The sequence below is a fragment of the Schistocerca americana genome, chromosome 1 (genome assembly GCF_021461395.2).
Source record: "Schistocerca americana isolate TAMUIC-IGC-003095 chromosome 1, iqSchAmer2.1, whole genome shotgun sequence".
Lineage (NCBI taxonomy): Eukaryota > Metazoa > Arthropoda > Insecta > Orthoptera > Acrididae > Schistocerca > Schistocerca americana.
In genome coordinates, this window is record NC_060119.1 from 537,755,365 (window position 1) to 537,769,150 (window position 13,786).

The 13,786-nt window shown below is 43.4% G+C and overlaps 1 protein-coding gene across 1 annotated transcript in view; it reads left to right on the plus strand.

Annotated features, from left to right (window-relative positions):
- The first annotated feature begins 8,475 nt into the window (after nt 1–8,475).
- Nucleotides 8,476–13,786, plus strand: part of LOC124593727 (odorant receptor 43a-like) — a 31,107-nt gene continuing 25,796 nt past the window's right edge. The window contains exon 1 of the mRNA XM_047132053.1: nt 8,476–8,539. Coding sequence (XP_046988009.1) covers nt 8,490–8,539 — 50 coding nt within the window. The 5' untranslated portion in view covers nt 8,476–8,489. The remainder of the gene's footprint in view (nt 8,540–13,786) is intronic.

The following is a 13,786-nucleotide window of genomic DNA, read 5'->3' on the forward strand; positions in this document are numbered from 1 at the left end:
CTGACTTAAGCAACGGAATTTCCGGAATTCCCTCCTCCTCCTGCATTTTCCAGAATTCCCTTCCCTTTCCCACTTCTCCCCTCACCGTGGCAAATGTCATTACGTATGTGTGTCGACGGCCGGCCGAAGTGGTCGAGCGGTTCTATGCGGTACAGTCGCAAGTTCGAATCCTGCCTCGGGCATGGATGTGTGTGATGTCCTTAGGTTAGTTAGGTTTAAGTAGTTCTAAGTTCTAGGGGACTGATGACCTCAGAAGATAAGTCCCATAGTGCTCAGAGGCATTAGAGCCGTTTTTGTGTATCGACGTCATCACACCTTTGGACGAACGCCGTAGGACCCCAGCCACTGACGTTTCAGCCAGTGGCATGCAAGCACAGGTTCCATCCCTCCAGCGATTTCAATTTTTATAATGGCATTCTTTGAGCACCTTCACTTGCTATCTGCTGTTTATAGTAAGATGACTATTGTGAAACGTCACCAGCAGCAGCAGTCAGCTGGGGAGAAAATGACTGTCGATAAATATTTTCTCTTTCTGATAATAATAATTATTATTACATGTGTGTACATCATTATACTTAGAGCTTTCTTATTACTGTTATAGATGGGGACATGTTAACGTTCCTGCCTGAGCCACCACACAACACCAGTAGCAGCAGCAGTCACTCTCCCTGAAATGGTTAAGGATATGGGGATCAGGGAGTGATAAATAACTGAGCCCAGACTCAGCAGAAAAATTAAACAATTTTATGTCAATATCATAAACATACATGAAGCATTCACCTGCCATCTGAGTATCTTTATTAAAACAATACAATTGGTGCATGCTAAAATACCAAGTGAAAATATTACGAAGACGCAGAACAATATGAAGGAATTAGTGCGAAAAGTGGCAGTTAGTCCGAAAAGTGGCAATTCACCCTGAATAAAGACAAGTGTGAAGTTATTCACTTGAGTACTATAATAAATCCGCTATATTTCGATTACGCCATAAGTCACACAAATCCCAAGGCTGTAAATTCAACTAAATACTTAGGGATTACAGTTAAAAGTAACCTAAATTGTAACGATCACGTAGATAATGTTGTGGGTACAGCAAATCAAAGGCTGCGATTCATTGGCAGAACACTTAGAAGGTGCAACCGATCTACTAAAGAGACTGCTTACACCACACTTGTCCGCCCTATTCTGGAGCACTGCTGTGCGTTGTGGGATCCGCATCCGGTGGGACTGACGGATGACATCGAAAAAGATCAAATGTGGGCGGCTCGCTTTGTATTATCGCGAAATAAGAGAGATACTGCCATAGACATGTTAAGTGAATTGGAGTGGTAATCATTAACACAAAGGCGTTTTTCGTTGCGACGGGATCTTCTCATCAAATTTCAATCACCAGTTTTCTCTTCCGATTGCGAAAACATTCAGTTGGCATCTAACTTCATAGGGAGAAATGATAATCATGATAAAATAAATCAGCGCTCGCACAGAGAAATTTAAGTGCTCGGTAGAGACAGCTTGAAGATGGTTCATTGAAACCTCTGCCACACACTTAATTGTGAATAGCAGAGTAATCACGTAGGTGTAGATTCAAATGTGCCCCAAAGTTGCTCAGATCAATTATCTAAAATTATTTTGAAAACTGGATGCGTCTGCATGCACAGTAAACAGCGAATTAAAATCTAGAATATCCAGTACTACAGCATTTCTCAGCGTATGTTTTGGACCATCGCAGGCTGTCTGTAGGGAATTTCCCCACTCCTGTGACGCAGTTGTCTAAGTGGTGCAAATTGCACCATGCCTATGAATCATGCAATGCCCTTCTTGTCACTAGGTGACGAGAATCCGTAAACACCTTAGGTTCAGGCGTCATGTATATTAATTTCTCTTGCTGGCACTAAAAATCCAAAAAAGATTTCACTATGGGCTAGATTCACTTTAGGTAATTTAATGATCAAGCCCGCCTCCGTCATAAGTACCGACACTTGGATGTACACCCAAAAGAAGGCCGCTGCAACCGTGGCCGAAACGTTGGCTTTCTCCAGCAGTAGTAGTTTTATACATAATGACGCGGTACCATACCTAGAAAACTTTTAAGTCAACTGACTCTAGCCGTCGAAGCTTTCGCAATTAAACTCGTAGCTGAATTAGAAGCAAGCATCCCCATGGAGAAGCTCCAAACCAGCAGGTAAAGACCACTGATGACTGCACGAGTTAATATATGGCTACCCATCACATTGCCACCTCCAAACAGGAAACGTATCTCTCTTACTAAGTAACTCTCGCTCTAGTCATGGGCAATCGCGGCGGCTAGCAGATTGCTCTAAATGTACCGCCCAAGCCTTGCACTTGCGAAACATCTGCAGACCAACAATTCAGAAACAGCAGGCTCTCGCGGCGTGCCAAAGAACTCGACGCCGTTAGCATAAGCAGAATATATTGACATGAGAGCACCAATCTCCCCCACTTAAATCAGAAACTGGGGTGGGTAGTCCACTTTTTTAATTCTTTATATATCACCTGCTTCAGCACTACTTAAGTTCATCTGACTCAAATGAGCCCTGATTTCCTTACGAGTTTCACAGTCTTGGAGCAAAAAGCTGCTAAGAAACAAACGTTTTAATGAGCTTACAAGGATGGTAAAATTGGGGTAACTTTTTTCTCATAGTTCCCTGCGGATGTGAACAAGAAAAAATGGCTCTGAGCACTATGGGACTTAACATCTATGGTCATCAGTCCCCTAGAACTTAGAATACTTAAACCTAACTAACCTAAGGACAGCACACAACACCCAGTCATCACGAGGCAGAGAACGCATGTGAACAGTTTGAACATTAACCGATTGCAGTAGTGCATGAATGCTTGAATTCATTCACCACCAAAATATGCATATGAAAACGCTATAAACGTAAAATTTGCGGTAGTGGAATTTACGGAAAGACCTACGCATTATTGACCTTATTACGATTCATGCTGCATTCGACGCGCATAGAAAACAATAATTGTGACACTGCTGCAAAACTGAATGATTGTGCACATTTGTGTAAATAAAAAATCTTCTGCAAAACTAACATTCGTTTCCACCCTATCCCAGCAACAGTAACTATCATAATGATAGGATCAGGATCTTTAATAAATAATAACACTGAGAAAACTAATTAATTTATAGTTAATCAGCGTTAACAATACATCTTCTGTTTTTCAATGTTTTCTTATTTACAACAATGTTATTTCTCACAACATGGAATGTTTTATATGCAACGTTTACCTTGCAGGGGGACTAGCACCTGCGAGTGAAGAGGAAAGAACCAGACACACAAACACACACACACACACACACACACACACACACACACACACACACACACACACACGCGCGCGCGCGCACAGGCCGCGGGGGATTAGCCGAGCGGGCTAGGCGCTGCAGTCATGGACTGTGCGGCTGGTCCCGGCGGAGGTTCGAGTCCTCCCTCGGGCATGGGTGCATGTATTTGTCCTTAGGATAAATTAGGTTAAGTAGTGTGTAAGCTTAGGGACTGATGACCTTAGCAGTTAAGTCCCATAAGATTTTACACACACTTGAACACGCGCGCACACACACACGATCGCGCTCAAATTTCGTGCCACTCCCATAAAAGCGACGCTGGTAGCGTCACTATGGAGATGCAAATCATATTTCTTCTAAATACTTGCTGTAATGGCCGTAAGCGTTAGTTACTTTTGAGTTTGGACGTGGTGAGATAATGGTAGTCAAGAACATCTTTAAGGAGGTAATGAGGTTATTGTCAGAACCTCACTGAGTTTGAACGTCGTCGTGTAATACGGCTACGAGAAACTGGATGGTCTTTCTACTATAATGCAGAACGAATTGGCAGGAATGTAGCCACTGCACAGTACTGGTGACAGTGGTTATCACGAAAATGCACGATCGCAAGAAGACCGGGCTCCGGACGGCCACGTAGCACTACTGAGAGGGATGACCATCGTGTTTAGTATAGGGCTCTGGTGCATCGTACTGCATCTGCAGCAGCAGTTTTCAGCAACAGTTGGCATAACAGTGACACAACGGTTACAAATCGGTTAATTCAAGGGCAGCTGCGAGAGAGACACACTGCAGCCTGTTGTAGAGTTGTATGCCACTGAGGGCTACGGTGTGGACGAAGCCTCTTCGTCGTTTCTACGTCCCCAGTTTATATATATATATATATATATATATGTATATATATATATATATATATATATATATATATATATATATAGCTGAAATATATATGTATAAGCAACATAGTGTGCACTGTATTATTTGGTATATTTTGCAGCCAAACATAGTGTGCAGCCGCTGACGTGCATACACACACACCGATCTCATTCGCACATATGGAGCGTGTCATCATGGAGCGAAAGGCTGACTTTCAGCCACAATACAGTATATACCTCATGGCACAGCGACCAATAGATTCCTTCTCGCACCATATGCAGAAATGCATCACCACCACGTAGACACTCCTTGTAGTCCTCAGTTATCATAGACTGTGAACCCATCCGCTACGCACCCATAGAATGCCTATGGGTGGCACCTGCGTCTATGTGGTGTGGATAGATTTTGGATCTGAGCACCATACAATCCACAGTTTGCGAGCTATTCGCCTCGTCATTCATCAGGCTGATAACCATTTTCTTCTGAGGTGCTATGCGGTAACCATTACAGTATTTTACAAATTGTAAGGTGCTGCTGACTATAAGAAGCACCTTCATTTTATGTAACTTTTTAAATAAATATTATTTTTACCTTTTTTATTATTAGACTGCAAAGTTGACTAAAAGAAATTCTTAGTCTATAAAACCGAGCCGACATCTGAAGTCCCTGAAAATCGTCATCCAAAATTTCTTCTTCTTCTTCTTCTTCTTCTTCTTCCTCTTCGTCTTCATCGTTGTCCTCTTGATACATAAGATAGTCTTCGCTACCATCGAGAGCGTGGCTTATGACGCGCTTCTTGAAAGATGTAACAATAATGTCTTATTTCACTGTAGACCACGACTTCTTTATCCACCGACACACTTGTTGAATGTAAGTCGTTTTAAAGCTCCCTTCTCTCCGAAATTCTGATAATACGTAATTTCATACCAGCCTCGTCCACTCAGCCCTTGTCATGAAGGTGAACAACACCACCTGGCAATATTAAAGAAGGTTTTGGCATTGTTTTGCCGTTGAACATGGACATTGGATTAAGTTAAGTACAACATGAAAGGACAACAGTGTAGTGCCTTTTTTCATGTCCACTTACCTTTTAGTTCCAGTTTTAGCACCTTTCATGGCAACAGTTCTGCTACTCGGCACTTCAAATGTTGTTGAATAATACAGCAGTTGAAAGATAATATTTTCTCTTCATTCTGTTACGGCATTCTCTAAGATATTTTTGATTTGGTTCGTATGCTAAGTCCATGACGCTTCACATCGCGAAACCTATAGCACCAACCAACTCCACCCTTAAAGTCTGCTAAGTTTCTCTTTTGTGCTGGCTTACGAGCTTGTATTTGAATCATTTTCTGTAGTAATTCCACTGCTGTTTTGACGGTGTCCTTGATTCTATTTCAGTACGTCATCTTCAAGTTTTGGCCATTTGCAATCAGTACTCTATTTAGTCTTCCTCAATTTTTTCAGCTCTTCTTTATTAGGCTGTCAATTATGAATGGTTTAGTCTGTTGGTGGTGGGCCGAAATGCTCTGTTTCCATGTTCTTCTGAATATGAAATTACTTTCAACTTACAGTTTTTTCGATTACGAAGCTAGCTACTAACAAAAATGTTGTACTGTTACCGATAACACAAATCACGTTTAGTTCGAGTTTACTGCCATGGCTCAAATGGCTCTGAGCACTATGGGACTTAACATCTGAGGTCATCAGTCCCCTAGAACTTAGAACTACTTAAACCTAACTAACCTAAGGACATCACACACATCCATGCCCACGGCAGGATTCGAACCTGCGACAGTAGCGGTCGCGCGGTTCCAAACTGAAGCGCCTAGAACTGCTCGGCCACATCGGTCGGCAGTTCACTGCCATCCTAGGCTGCAACGACACATCGTAGGATAGACAGTATTCTGGGTTTGTGATGATGGGGGTGGGGTGTTAGCAAGCTTATGAAACCCCGCAACTCATGTTCATCGCATCGGTGCGCTGCTGCTGCCAGCTGAATCGAATGTTGGCAGACAGAGATAGGTTTCCCGCGGCATCGCATATGTGACCATTTTTAATCCTGGCAGGGATTTTAAATCAAACACTGGACACTTTTACATTAATTTCGAGTGTAAGACGCACTTGACTTACAAGGGCAACTTTTCGAAGAAAAGTTTTATCTGTTTACAGGCAGCGTTCTTCATTTACAAAGGCGACACAATGAAACAACTGCTCGAGCTGCTGTCAGACACCAGGAGGCTCTACCGTAACGACAAAATTAACGAGGTCGTCCGGAGCTCTTACGAAAAGCAGTCACACCGATTGTATCAATACATGCAGGTATGACTCACAAATGCGAAGCAAATGCACCAGTAAAATCTAAGAAAAATGCTCTTGTTTTATATGGTGTGAAACAAGTGGAGCTTTTCAGTCAACGAAATTTGTTAAGGTGAAGAATATCTACCACGGTGGAAACTGCATGGAACTGAATAGTACCAGCTGACATAAATACAATAATTGCTTTTATTCTCAAGAGGTCTCCGCAAAGCGCAAAGGAGATTTGGCACAATCCTTTAAAAGAGAAATTCAAGTTAATTTAATACAGTCTAATCACAGCAATCTGAACCAACAAGCAACTGAAATTAAATAAATAAATAATTTAGGGATCTTGATTATTAAGTATACAGCTTGAACTAAAAAATTACAATTAACAAATTAGTGTTAAAATTAATGAAAGTAACTCACTTTAATTATAACCTTAAACACTTGGCTGCTACCAAGATTGCTAGACAGGTTTCAAAAGAAATAACAATACATTGTCAGCTACTCTGTAGCAATCAACACACCAAGTAATCCCAGCTCCGTACAGGTGGTGCTTGTGCCTTACAAGTTACGAAGGGCACTAGCGCCAATGAGTCACTTGAATACAACATGCAGAAATGCAAGTTACATGCGTGTCACACGCTTGAGTACATAATAAATATAGCCACTAAAGTACATTAAAACATGAAATATGTGCCAAGAATAGTTACTAATTAAGCTTGTCTTGGCCGTACACTTGCCGTAATAATTCGAATGAGCAAATACTACCAGTTTATGTAACATCAATGCCTATTTGGCTCGTACTTTACGTTAACAAGCTTCTTGAAATTAACGAGAATACAAACTGGTTTCACCATAAGAAGATCGACGTGAAACGATGTTCAACAGAAATACTTCCAATATTCCCAAAGCGAATGTACAATGAAAACGTGTCTCCGACACAACAACATGTACTGACTCATATCAACACACGAAGGCTGGACATATCCAACACCGCTCATGCTGCACAGACGAGATGGCCGTAAATCACCAGTGAATATGCCTCAGAAACCTGCAGCCACGTTTAAATCTTGTCTGTCAGAAATATTCAGTGCAATCGACGCTACACGCTGCCGGACGAAAGTACTCAATAACACTGGTCCTCAAGGTGCACGACAACTCGACATGTAGGCGGTAGAACCAGTTCACTGTAATGCATGGCCCCCCAGCACTCTTGCACACCAGGCAGTGTAAGGGACAAGACCAGGTGAGCAAGATTCCCTCTCTCTGCCTCCGCCTTGTGGAGTAAACACCCTCCCCTTTATTTTCATGTGCCTGCTATCGGCTCGTGGCGAACACCACTGCGGAGCGATGCAGCAACACGGTCTCTGACTGCTTTAATCAGATGTCGGTAGGAGCTGGCGCACGTTTCAAAATTTTACAATATAGGTTAAATAATATCGATATCAGGTATGTCTCAAGTCTTATCTCCATCTGTTTCAGACCAGAGCTGATATATAATATTTCTTCCTATCATATGTCACATTGTACCTTTCTCAGACAAATACATACACCAAATGGGTTTTTGCAGGTAGCGTTTTGGTTAGCAATCGTTTTTCTGGTCTCCTCGCCACTACTTGCTAATGCTTTCATCAGTTCCGACGATGGTTCGCCCGAATCACACCGCCTGTTCCCTATGCCCATCTGGTTTCCAGGAAACTTTTATCTGTCACCCACATACGAAATATTGTATGGTGTTCAATCTTTCAGCGTGTTAGTAGCCGCTCAGTCTTCGTTTTGCATAGACAGTTTCTTCGTCCATGCGATGCTTATGGTTGCTGCTGAGCTGCAAGTTCTGAATGAGAACATCGCACTTCTGCAGAAAGTAAAAGTGAAGGATGAACAACACGAAGATCAGGAGTGGAGAATTAACATTAAAGAAAATGCAGAACTGACCTTTCAAAGAAAAGGAGATTCGACTAACATCACTACGTCAGAGGACGTGTCAGATGAAGAGATGTGTCTACTGTTGGTGAAGAACATTCAGCATCATCAGGTAATAATCAGGTAAGCACTAATGGATTTGTGGATACTTCAAATACATTTTTTTTTCATTCATTCACACGTTCAGATTCCACTTTTGCACTTAATCTCGGAATTATGCTGTTAGAAAACTATATCTGATACAGCTTTTATAAATCATCCGTCAGGATAAGGGTGCTCTATTGATCTGCAGGGCAAATTTCAGTTGTCGTCATGAGTCGTATCGTTATCGGTCGTTGACTGAAACTTCAGTATATTCATCACTAAATCTGTAAATTGTAAACACACATAAAGGACTTCAGAAGGACGGAAAGTTAAACAACTTTGTTAAGGTCTGATTTCCTCCATCCCAATGTTTCTCTCAATGCCATAACCCAAAGTGTCAGTCTAATCGCTATTTTTCGTGCGACGCATACCGCCATCTACGTTTGTGAACTCGTTTTCACATTTCTGTTGCGGAAGCACAGAATTGTGGTATAATATACTACATTTCGTACAAATTCCCGAACTGGCCATTGTAGTTAGATACCATATTTCAGTGGCTGTGTCGTTCCGAACTACGACGCAATGTTCATTCGGACATGCATGCATGTGCGAAGAAACACGCTCTGCTCCGACCACAGCCGTTATGAAATTATTCGCAGTTGTGAATATGGACAACCATCAGCTATATAACTGAACGAAGACAATCAAAACGTGTGCCGGATAGGGACTCGAAACCGGATTTCTTGCTTGTCGCTAGCGGTCGCCTTACCATTTGGCTACCCGTGCACGACTGACGGCCAGACCTAAACTTCTGTACGTACTCCACCATGTGTTTGCAATCTCTACTCGTACATCCATTATGTATATTTCTGTACAGCGAAGACATTTTACTTGAAAGTCGTTTGCCCGGTGTCGGCGAATAAATACGACACGGCAGTGACTCTGTTACTGCGAGCAACGATGCTATGTTCCTTCGGACATGCTCGCACTCCCGAAGGAACGTTGCATCGTAATTCGGAACACAAAGTCACTGCCGTACCGTATTTATCCGCCGACACCGCCAAGAGACATTCAAGCAAAATGTTTCTGCTCTACGTGAATATATATCACGGGTGAACGATTGCAGGTGGTTGACACATTGACAACATGTGGAAGTGTGAGTCTGGCCCGTGCCCTCAGTCGCCCTTCAGACGCTACACGCCTCCGACGCACGGCGAGCCGAGTAGCGCTCCGCACAAGTGTTTGCTTATTCGCTTCTGTGTGGTATTGCGATCGTTATTCTGACTTAGAACTCTGACTACACATGGCGTTCTCTTACCGCCAGGCGATTATGAAACTCATGTTCGAAAAATCTTAAGCGCGTCCGAAGGCTTATGAAATCGGGTGTTGATGGACGACATGCATGTCCATCTCCAAGAACTGATAGGTATCCACCTGTCTATAATTTCCAGTACAGTCTGCTTCAAGATGAAGAATGAAGAGGCTTGTGTCAGTCTAATGGACGTTTCACCAAGGGCTAGTGCTTTCGCCTTGCTGACGGTAGCGTCAGCACGGCAACCTAGGACCACGCTAGTATGTGTGTGAACACTGTGCGCTCACGTTCTTTAGTGGCGTCTGACATGTGCGTATCGAACTACGCAAACGCAAGCCGTGGCACTCGTCCATCTGCAGTTGCTGAACCATCACTATTTATGAAGGACAACCGAGGACATGTTCCGGCTATGGACAGGAAGGCCAGTCGGAGCTGACTGCCTACAGTGCCACCTTGCCCGGGTGCCACGCGTGGAACCGGTGCAGACAGAGTCGATGACCGCGTTACTGCTTAAGTAAGTGGCCAATGCACATAGACGCCGCACCCATGCTGCAGCCTCACGCAAACACGAGCTCAGCCGTCGACAACAAAAGACACCCTTGAAGGACGCGGCGCTCTCCACCACCACAACTGTCTTCATACCAGGGGCATCAATTCCAGACATAGGTCACACGACCGTAAGTTATGACCCCAGCCCCTCGCCGGCGGTGGACACGCGATCCTGGAAACAACAGTCGCTGAAGTGTCATACGAAACGTCTCCTGTCAACAGATGAAGTGGAGAAAGGAGCAAGCTGCCAACACCGTCTCTGACTTGCCTCTGCCAACAGACTCTACCAGTACAGCACCAAGACAGGCATCCACTGGACTTGTTGCTTGGAGAGTGCCCTCAAATGTATTCTTAGGAATTCTGTTGCTTTCCGTTCTAGCCATATGCCCAGGCCATTGCAGTCTCCTACCATTTAATTTATGGACGATAGTCGATTGCTTCACTACCTGACAAATTTCAGTGTTCTGGAATTCAGTTGTGGTTTGTAACATCTTGTGTAATCGCACATACACCTCCAATGCTTAACGTAAATCGCTAAACTCATAATTACAATTATGTGCAACAAATCTAGGATCTTGCTAAATCATTCTGAAAGGAAAACAATGGGATACTGTCACCGCCCGTCCATCGACTGGTCTGTTTAAATTGATTTGCACACTGTGTCTCTTAAGAACATGGCGAAGGTACCCGAAATCTTTCAGACTGTACGTCACTTCACTATGCATCAGGACATAGTACAATAACGTTCCGAGATATATGGAGCTTTTCACATGGTATCATAAACCTGAAGTCTCTCATCCTCTAACTGAACGTTTGAGCTCAGAAATATTCCATCTACGCGAAAAATGCAACACCAAATGAACCAAAACAAAATGCCCACGTGCTTAATAGCATGTCGATGCGTCAATGGGACGCAATCCACAGCGATTCTGCCTGGCTGATAGGTTTCAGGAGTTATGTCGCCCTATATGTTTATACATACGTCACGAAATTCTGGTGAATGGTTCAAATGGCTCTGAGCACTATGGGACTTAACTTCTGAGGTGATCAGTCCCCTAGAACTTAGAACTACTTAAACCTAAGTAACTTAAGGACATCACACACACCCATGCCCGAGGCAGGATTCGAACCTGCGACCGTAGCGGTCGCGCGGTTCCTGACTGTAGCGCCTAGAACCACTCGGCCGGCTGGTAAATTATGGTCTCCCGTTTGTGGACGTGCCGATGGCACCCAACAGCATGCCAATTGTGTTACAGCGTGTTCAAAGCAGGTGAAGTTTGTGGCTAAGACATCAGTGTTATGTCACTGTCTTGCTCCTTAAAACCATTGTAACACCACTCTGGTCTTATGACTCGTATGGTTATACTGGTGGAAGATGTAACGCATGGGTGCAGGTAGTCCATATCGTCCACGTAGTTACCAGCAGTGATATTGCCATCAGTCACTACCTCAGGATCCATGGAAGCCTAGATGAGTATCTTCCATAGAAAAAGTTCAGGTCTCCGCCTGATTACGGGGCAATCTGTGCAGAGTGCTGCCTGCACCTACTTCAGTATCAACTCACCCGTCAGGCGCCAATACGGTGGTATGACCACCATTTCGCAACAAGCTCTGTTTCAACAATCCAGGACGCCACATCATCATTACGACAGGATCACTAACTGATATCTGCACGAGGCGCATAAAAACAGAATCTGCTCAGCCAGCTAAGTGCAACGAATTGTTGACTGCTGTAAAGTGAGCGACACAAAAGGTGTGCAAACAAAAGCTGTCATCAGCTGAAATGAACTTGAGTCTGGGTGAGAACCCTCAGAATTTTAGGATCCGTGGAATCTACCGCGCCGTTAGAGGCGGACCTGTCAGTTTTCATGAACCGTCGTGTATTGCGATGTCAGAAGAGAATCAGTAACCGCAGAATGTATCTGTGAAGAGCGCCCATGACATGTTACACGGACGAGTTATTGAATGTCACTTGAGTAACAAATCCATCTGGGACATTACAACCCTCTAAAGCCCGACTGTCGCTGATGTGACTGTAAAATGGAAACGTGAAAGAACATTTGCAGCTAAACCAAGATCAGGCAGACTGCATGTCTGCTCGTCATACGCTACACATTTCAGTATTCATTTCCAAGCTGCGCGTGAGGTGGTGCAAAGAACGATGGCGCTGGGAAGTCGATGACTGAAAACAAGTGATGTGGAGCGATTAACCGCGCTACACCCTGTGGCAATCTGGATTTGGTGGAGGCTTGAATAATGCTACCTCCCACCATGTATAATGTCAACAGTAGAGGTGGCGTGCTTTTCATGGTTGGAATGTGTCTTCCTTATTGCGTAGAAGGGAAAGATGAATGCGGTAGGACATTAACAGTGTTTGCAGCAGTTTGTACTCCCTATATTATGGAAACAATGCGGAGATGATGACTCTATCAGTTTGATAAAGTAGCATTTATGAATCAGTGGTTTGTGGACAATATTATTCCTAAAATAGTCAAACCTGCTCGGAGTCCCGACGTAAAACCGACGGAACAGCTTGGGGAGAGTTAGTACGTCGACTTCATTCCCGTCGTTCAGAATTACTATTTTCTGTGCTTTGGCTCTTAAGGAAGAATGAGCTGCTGTTCTTCGACACGTGTTTAGACACCTCATTATAAGTGTCCTCGGCAGAGTCTAAGTCGCAATAAAGAAGACTGGTAAACACACCTCATATTAATGTCTACTAACAGATGTCTTCGTACTTTTGTTGAGATAGTACATATTCTTCGCTAACCGTTGCACAGTCATGGCGGAGGGTACGTCATGTCAATGTTATTGGTTCTCATCCCTTGATAGGAACCCTTACATCGAAATCTTCAATGGCATCGCGAAATTTTGACCTTAAAACCGAAATAAGTATAAGGAGCAGACGATCCTCAAAATGTAGAAGTTACTTGCCATGAACTGTTTTATATTGACATAGTTTAAGACCCAAAATTATTTTACTCAAATCGACACAGGTTGTGGCTGCCTACGACTTATCTTGTTAAACACCTGTGCAGTGTAAATGTCAAGGCCAAAGACAGTCTTGACTCCTACGGAGCATGAGACTTAACAACCTGTATACTACTTCGTTCTGAAGGAACCTCATACCTCAGTGTAGCAGTGGGAAGGCTAGTTTCATAGACACCTCCGGCGAAGTAACAGTTTAGAGACGAGTTCAACAGCATTAAGCATGCATATAGGTTGTAACACGGTGGATGCAACAATGACGTCCTATATCAGAATTTCCAAGACTCTTGAATAAGGAACATGAACAATAAAAGTAGATGCTTAGAACTAAAGACAGTTCTAGGTGTCCTCACTGAATTATAGACATATTAGGAAACTTTTTACCTTAAATTTTGTTAATCTTTAAGTGGGATGCCTTCATATAAGCAAGGTTTGTA